This window comes from Ruditapes philippinarum, unplaced genomic scaffold (genome assembly GCF_026571515.1).
Source record: "Ruditapes philippinarum isolate M1 unplaced genomic scaffold, ASM2657151v2 ctg703_1_1_1_1, whole genome shotgun sequence".
Taxonomy (NCBI): domain Eukaryota; kingdom Metazoa; phylum Mollusca; class Bivalvia; order Venerida; family Veneridae; genus Ruditapes; species Ruditapes philippinarum.
The window spans coordinates 263,756-272,579 of NW_026864166.1; the positions used below are offsets into that span (position 1 = coordinate 263,756).

Consider the following 8,824-nt stretch of genomic DNA (forward strand, 5'->3'; position numbering starts at 1 on the left):
GTAAGATTAGGTTTAATGTCGACCAAACACAACCCGGGGATACATTGGCTTTTCCCAGCTTTACTAGGGGGAGAAAGACAAAGTGTGCCCCTGCACTAAAAAAAAGGAAAGTAAACTATTTGCCCTTTGGAAAGCCTCCAAAAAATACAAAGCCCCTTGGGAAAGGAAAACAAACCTAAAACCCATGAGGAAATTTCCCAATTTAAAAGGTGAATACCCCTGAAAATTTTTACAAAAGGGGAAATTTAATTTTTTTTATAGCAAGGGGTTGAAATTTTTATTTTCAAAAGGGTTCAAGGTTAAAAAACTCTTAAACCCCTTTTGCCCTTGTTCCTACAAGAGGGCCCGGGTTTGGGGAAAGGGGCAAATAAAATCCCATGAAACTATGAAGATGGAAAAATTTCTTTTATAAGATAAATTTAAAGTTTTTGTGAGGAAACAAACGAGCCAAAAACAATATGCCCTCCCGATCTATAGATCCGAGGGCATTAAAATATGAACTGGGGTTATCCTAAACTTGAAGTCAAAATAATTTTGCCAAGATGAAAACTTAATCTATATGTAGTGCTTTTTTTATTTTTTTCTCCAAAACTAAACTCTGTTAGACAGAAATCATAACAAATTCTGTAAATATAGTTCAATAACTAACATGTCTTGCTGAATAAAGCAAGACAGTATGGCAGGTAAATGGAGAGAGAGAAAACATTACATCTCATTCTCTCATAAATACAATTAACAGTATTTGAGATCAAGTTATTTGGCACTTGTTTCACACATTAGTCAACAAAAAGTTGACACCATCGACTTCTTTTGGCACAGATATTTTGAACAATTCAAAACAGTAATCTGCAATCAATTCTAGCCTTTCTGGCAAATTCTGCAATATTCTTTTCGCCAGCAATCTCACAAATGATGAAATGTGTGGGGGGGGGGGTGAATATGTTTGGGTTTGTTTTAAAACTTTCTAGCCAAAAGAAAAAATAATTTGAACCCCACAGATGGGTAAGATATCACAGCCTTATTATCATGAGATTGCACACCGTGTAACCTGTTCACTTGGAAATACAAAATAGTGAATTACTATTTCCTTTCACATCAAACTTATTGATGCAATAAACAAATTCACTATCACTTCACCTTTGGAATTATGCCTCCAACTTTTTTTCACAAACTGAACACAATATTTTCAAATTTGAACACTTTCCTTAATATATATGTATTGGGGTATAAAAAACTTATCGTTGACACAAAATCACACTGAGGTATAAATAGATCTGATATTGACACATGAAATTGAGCACAGAGTTTGGCTTGTTGATTGGACAGACACACTGTTTAATGGCACTGAATAACAATCACAACTATTTCAAGAGGGTTTATTTTGTTAGTTTTTCTACTTATTCATTCCAATGAATTGCTATACAGCAGCACATGATACAAAATTGAATAAAGCTCTTAGAATAAAGTACAGAGGGTAAGCTAGTATCTAAATACATGTCTTCAATTATGACTCACAGCATTACACCATTGAAAAATCCCCACTAAAAGTAACACTTGTCCCCCCTTTAAGTTAAAACTCATCATGGCACATCAAGAATATTTCCTTTTTTCTAAAATCAACGTTTCCTCATTCACAAGTAGAACTTGAAAGTGTAACAGTTTCATGAAATTAAAACAATCAATTAATCTACCCTAAAATTACACATGTTATCTCTTATTATTAACACTACGTCCATGCACAATTAATTTTTTTATATATAAAACATCTGAATTTTTTGATGGAATTTCCACTAGATCTTGCCTGGTCAGGTATAATGCAGTGGTCAACACATTTTAATACACACAATGAACAAAAACAATATGTTTTCCATAATTACTATGCACACAACAATGATGATTAATACACATCTTTTAAATGATTCCCAACAACTTCCACTCCAACTTTCACATCCTGCTTTAAAGTAAGTTTTTTTTAAAACACACTATAACAGTTCCAACACTTTTGTTGTGACTACAAAATTGTAGTTCAAACACAAAGAAAAACTAAGATTCTAGCAAACTTTCTTTCATTAAAACACAAGTTTTTCCAACTCCTTCTCAAGAACACAATTCCTTTTGTGAATAAAGTCTGTGTCATCTTTGTGCCATAGCTTGGCCAATGTAAAACCCTGAAAGATAGAAACAATAGAGTAAATGTCAATGACATGAAATGCACTGAAGCACAAATTCATAATCAGGCTTATTAAGAATTTTTTTTACTATAACTGATGAACTTCTTAAAATGTTTTTAAAATAAAACAAATTTGCTGTGGCAGTCTGACCAGACTCTATCTGTTTGTAGACTCAAAACAGGTTATTTCTATTACACAAATTCAACAGGTTACAGGTTAACAAAACTTACAATAACAATAAATCTTGACAACTTCTTTACAAAGATGCAGTTTAAAAAGCAATAATATTCTCTGGGCTTAATTTGTTGATTTGTTTAATATAAACGATCATAATTTACCAGGTATAATAAGCAGGCTTCTTCTTCCTCTATCAACACAACTTCATGTCACTTTGTGCTTTACAAGACAACAGTCATGTCTCTTCAGCTAAAACATAAACTAAAACCTTCTCAAAAAAAGAAAATTTTCAATACATTAAATAATGTTTCAGAACTGTTAATTAAACTTCTTTTTGCATTAAAATTTTTATATAATTGAGCCGGTCATGAAAAAAATAGTGGGTTTTTGTGACCACATGGAATCCAGAACCAGCCGCGCCTTGCCAATCTGATAGGTCATGCTTGTTTCGCTTACCAACTCTATTACAAGTAGAGAAACTGATAGCGAACAGCATGGATCCTGATCAGACTGCACGGATGCGCAGGCTGGTCTGGATCCATGCTGGTCGCAAACCCACTATGTTGGTTTTGTCGTGACGCGGCTCATATAAATAATTTGATCTTCAATAGCTATTACAGTGTCATAAAAAATATATGTACATTCTCTTATCTTTACATCATCCAAAACATAATTATGCAATGTTTTCTAGAATAAATATCAAAACAACAAATTGGCAATAATGGCAACATATTGCTCACATATGTATGGTTTTATGTTCTTTTAAAAAACAAACTGTTCAACTTCATAAACTGCTATTGCCCAACTTTGGTGTAAATTCTTCAGTAAAAATTCTTACAAATTTTATCAGTTTTAAAAGTGTTAAACACATCCTGAAATAAACACAGATTAACAAATCAATGTGCTGTTAAAAAAATTATAAAACAGTGCTCAGTATTAACTGAAGACTAGATCATTTCACATGATTTTTTGACATAAAAAATGATGAGACAAAAATTAAAGAAGTGCAGAGAAAATACAAAAACCAAGAGGAGCTTAAAACAGGACATAGCCCTTTAATCAGAGCCTAGAATATTCTTAAGGTTATTTTACATGTTCAGGTATCAACCAAGAATTTGAACAAAACAAAAGCAAGTCACAATTTTGAAAAAGATCTATAAACTGTTCAAAAGAAAGTCAATTAAACTATTAAAGCATGAACTGTCCTTAACAAGAGTCAGGATTATTAGCCGACAGAACCCCTTCACTAAACAGATCAAAAATAAGGCTGAAACAATCTAAAACAAATGCCTTACATCATTTATATTGAATTCACAAATAGTTGTAAGAAAAACAACAAAACAAACATTTGTAAATCATATTGGTCAACAAAGTCCAGAACACCCGTCCTACCTTAACTTTTCACCTTAGACCCTAGCTTAAAAATATCTTCCGAAGCCTATGTACAGTATTGTACAACTCTCAATAGATATGTTTTATATGAAACAAACCAATCTGTGATCAATACACATACATAGAAAATTTACACAAACATGAAGCAGTTTTCCTAATCAAAGAAAAGATACATGTATCATGTGAACAAACAAATAGTTATGAAAGCCTGTTAAGACCCGAGACCAAGTTAAGATTAAATGGTTACATACTTGGTACAGTAATATCTTTATCAAAATTCTGGCTTCTGTTAAACTAATGGCACAAAATGCATTATTATATATGTATAAGATATTCAAGAAGAACCTTATTCTAAGGTATATCAGCATTTATGCAAGTTGATTCTGAGAATTTTATTCACATAGCAAAATTTAATCAGAAACAAGTTAAATAATGGAGATGTCCGTTTGACCCCTGAAATGACTCTTTGAGACTTCAAATTTCCTAAAGACCTGATTTGACCCTCAGGATTTTAACTGGAGGGTCAAATTTTGTTAAAATCATGGGGATTTGGCCTTATAATTGGTGAAACTTTGTCTAAATGACCCTCAGGATTTCATGGCTAGTGAACACCCTGCTCAGCCTCAGATTATATCCACTTTACCATGCAACGAGAAAAAGTTCCATATAATCAAGCTTTGTTACAAATAATTCAACAAAAGCTTACTTCTTATTAATAAAGTTAATCTATGCCAACCTATGAACTACAAGCCTTCTAAGAGCTTAGCGAACAATAATCAAAAGAAGATCTTAAGTTAATATATACAATAAACAAACAGGCTACATTTGGTAGTGGACAAATATTTCACAAAGTATCCACCTAAAATGTCCTGGTCTGTCATAAATATACATCAAAGTGAAATAAATGGACAGTGCCAGATTGAAATCTAATCTAATCATATAATTAGAAAAAAAATAAGTATAGTACTATAGCCTTAGACTATTACACATTGTTTTCATTTCGACTAGCTTCAATTCAATACTTGAAATAATAGGTTTCAATTTGCGAAGAATCCTATAATTTACAAATTTGACCAGATGTAACCAATATGGTTACAGAGGCTTTAGAAACTTATGCAGCCTGAACTTATGACTTATAATGTATTGATAGTTATGATATGATGTATTGATAATGATGTACCCTACATTCATCAACCAGATTCTTTACTTCCTATCATTGAGTTTCTCATCAATAAACTATAAGCCATCTTTTCCAAGAAGATCGCAAATTACATAGATATGGAAAAATCAAATTAATCAAATAATCCAACATTGTAAACGCATCTTCTTCCTGTGCTCACAAGAAATGATACAAGTTTAAGTAAAAAGTTAATTTAAGACAGCTTGCAGTAAATCATACAGTGATCATAAGTAACAAAATGTGCTTGCAATTAATTATGCATATCTACCTGTTTATACTCACAATAAATGACACAGTGATTCGGTTTTCCCACCAAGATTTTGTTTTATAAAGAATTAAATGTAAACACGTGATAAAAACAGAGCTTTCTTTAGGTAAATTAGTAATACATCATAACAACCACATGAACATTTTGCCATGTGAAAAATGATATACAAAAATGATTAAGTTCTGGTCACAGGGGTTGAATTTAACACTTGCAAACTTTCAAAATACCAAGTAAAAATGTAAAATTCTAGTACATGTACTCAGTTTTCTTTCTAAAACTCACAAATTTTTGCAAATATAAAAATGTAAATATATTGTATGCATAAATTGATATCAATTTTTAACAATATGAAATTGAAATAAAGTAAAAATGTTATGTGTTCATTTTTGATGATGCACAATAAACAGTCAAGACAAAAATATAATAATACAGTAATACATGTGAATAAAAAATGTTGCTGAAAAAAATGCAAATTTATTTTGGGTTTTGCAAGTTAAAAAGTTCCATCAAAAATTTGCAAAGTAGAGCAAGAAAATGTTAAATTCTAGCCCTGTGGTACAGGCATTTTATACATTGTAAAAAAAAAAATATTCCAAAATGTAGGTAAGACAATCGACTTAAATCAACCTCTGAATTCAATAGAAAAAAAAATGATAAAAAAAGAAGTACAATGGTAAAATGACCTTACTAAAGATTCAGTTTATCTTCAAAAATGCATAATGTAATGATGGTTAATTCATTATTTCATACAATGATACATAGGCAATATTTATGTAAATGGTATTTAAATTTACTCAAATCAAATAAAAAATAAAATCCAAAAAAAAAATCCCTCTAAAATTCATAAAGCTAAGCTGCACCACGAACTACAACAACAACAATGTAGTCATCAAGCATGCAATCTGCGGGTAATTTTGGAGCTCTCTGCAGTAGATACTCATAACCAAACTGACAGGGTGGAAATGCATGGAGTAGGCCAACATTATCTTTATCCTTGGTTGGGTATGGAGGCAAACTGATGACACCTGCCGCTTCTTTTTGTTTAAGATATGACACAAGATTCTTTAATGGCCTCTGTTGAATGTTTCTACCAGGGTCATCAAAATTGTCCAATGTACTTGGAAATGCTATCAAAACACAGTGATTTCTAGGACCAGACTGCACTACACGTTTCTGAACATCATCAGTTTTACTAGGATCAAGCCTTAGACGCTGTTTGATAGTCAAAGCTGGTGTTTCTGTACTGGTTGGGTCTCTCATAAGAGTATCAACTATAGTTACATTACCACTTCCAAAGATTCTTAGGAAATCACTGGGATTTTAAAAATGCAAAACATTCCATGCCACAGGAATCCCTTTAAGCTAAAACTCGCCAATGAAACACATTAACAAGAGGGCAAAATATCATCAAGGTGATTTGGGACCTCCGGATAGTTCCCCTTTTGTGGTGGGGAATAATTTCCCTTCTACGGTCTCTTTATAGTGTTCACCAGGTCATAAGTTTTTCAGGTGCCTCGTGTTTTGGGATCTCCAGGGAAGACCGTCCTGAATCATATAATCACCTCCGGCCCTGGGGTGTCCTGAAACCATTTCTGGCTCCGCCCTGAGATCCAATCATTCGTCTTCTGTCAAACGACCTAAATAAGTATTCTAACGAGCCCAATTATCCCTTTTGGAGGACCATCAAAATCTCGGTTTAATCAATTTGGCCATAGTTTTCTTGGTGGTGGATGCAAACAAACTATATTTTTTAACCAAAAGACTTGGATCAGCAAAGGGCAATTTATTTCTTTTCTTTTCCCCTAAAAAAAAACCCCTCATTTTATTTTTTAAACTGCTTGAGGGTGCAAAAACTTAAAATACACAACATAAGCATAATTTTTGCCATGCGGCCACTCAATTCTGTGAATAACACCAAATTTATCAAATTCATTTCCCGTGTTTTTTGATTTCCCCTGGTCCCCCACCTTTCCCCTAAAAAACTTGTGGATTTAAATTTTTTCCAAAAACCAAAATTTTTATTTAAATCGTCCAAAATATTTCCCCGACATTTCCCCTTTCCGCCCTTTTAGCCATATAAGATTGGGAATATTTCAAAAAAGGGGTATTATTGGGCCCTTTACCTTTTGTGGTTTTTTTATGTAAATTTTTCAATAGGTCCAAATGTTTCCCAAAAAACTACGTATTTTTGGGTTTTGAATATTATAAACAAATTTCCCATTTAAAAAGTGTTTTTTGTTGGGGTTTGGATTTTTCTGGGGGACTGGTCTAAATGATGAGGAAAATTTTTTGCTTCCCGGTGCAAAGTTTAGGTAAAAACCCCCTTTCCCTTGGGGGGCCCCCAAAGGGACGATCTGGGGGTCCGTGAAAATCACGAAATGGAGGAGGGGGTCCATGAAAATCTCTACCAGGCCCTGGATGTGGTGGAACAGGAGGACCTGGATATCCCCTCCCAATTGGGTCATGATGATAGCCACGCCCTCCACCTGGAAAATGATTTCTTTCAGGATAACCAGCAGTTGGTGGTGGCGGACTTGAACTTCGTATTTTATTATACACAGACTCTATCCGTACAGGCCTATCAAATACAACTAATTTTCCATATTTATCATGTTTAGCTGCTCTGGCATCTTCAGGATATTTAAAGTTTATGTAAGCAACTCTTTGATCAGCATTGTACGTAATGTTCACATTCATCTCTCCATACTTCTCAAATTCTCTATACATTTGGTCTTTTAAGAATTCTATCAGGAACTTTGCTTGACACACCACTAACACAAAGTGATCTATACTCAGGATTTTCTAGTTTCGGTTCTAGGAATCGGGGGGGAAAGGTAATCGGGTTCATATCTATCGTCCTATATTTAGCACGAGGGCGATCTAACTCGTCGTCAAAAACTCCACGGGTAGGGTTTTTATTCTTGAACCTCCACGGCCTGTCCATTTCTGGTGTTAATCTGTCCTTCTGCTATCATTGCTCTAACTAGGATAAGGATCGGGATCGTTTGCTAATAGGCGAACCATCCCTACTTTGGGTGATCGCTTCATAATTTGCAAAACACCAAAAAGACTTAAGTTTTTTCCTGTAAGGCATTCACTTGCCTATCGATAATAATTTGCAAAGGCGTGGGGATTACTACGCGACATAAGCAAAAAACAAATTAATGAGCTCAAGTCTACTGTCAGATGATTTTTTTCCATTAAAAAAGCAGTAAAATTTAATAAATATTGGACTGAATTAAGCTAAAATCAAATCTATATTGGAAATGACCAGTGAATAAAATATCTAAGAATAATTTCTATTCTTTGTGGAGCTCAAAAGTAGTCCTTGATAGACTGTGCAATCTAATTTGCCTCGACGGGTAGTTTAATAGCGAAAGTATACTTTCTTAAGGTACGTTTACCGTAATTTATTTTTATAACTGAAAGTTACTAATTGAAAAAAAAGAAAAGTTTATCTCAGAAATTTGTATTCTTCAAAGAATATGGATTGATTTTGACGCCAAATCAATAATTTTTGTATCATTTAAAAATGTTGATATTTAAATTAAGACAAACATACAGTATATTACAAGGGAGAAGTCATTTCTCTACACACTTGCTGTTGAAAATTCAGGACCAGTCCAAAACCAAACC

The 8,824-nt window shown here is 33.3% G+C and overlaps 1 protein-coding gene and 1 long non-coding RNA gene across 2 annotated transcripts; both read right to left on the reverse strand.

Annotated features, from left to right (window-relative positions):
- Positions 1–1,360: 1,360 nt before the first annotated feature.
- Positions 1,361–2,648, reverse strand: LOC132724676 (uncharacterized). Its single transcript, XR_009624949.1, has 2 exons — positions 2,510–2,648; positions 1,361–2,168 (listed from the first exon to the last, which is right to left on the reverse strand). It is a non-coding gene; the product is annotated as an uncharacterized LOC132724676 (long non-coding RNA).
- Positions 2,649–4,173: 1,525 nt separating this feature from the next.
- Positions 4,174–8,132, reverse strand: LOC132724682 (RNA-binding protein spenito-like). Its single transcript, XM_060709612.1, is given in 3 exon segments — positions 4,174–6,500; positions 7,509–7,927; positions 7,929–8,132. Coding segments are annotated over 3 exon segments (1,086 nt in total). The 3' UTR covers positions 4,174–6,037.
- Positions 8,133–8,824: the final 692 nt, after the last annotated feature.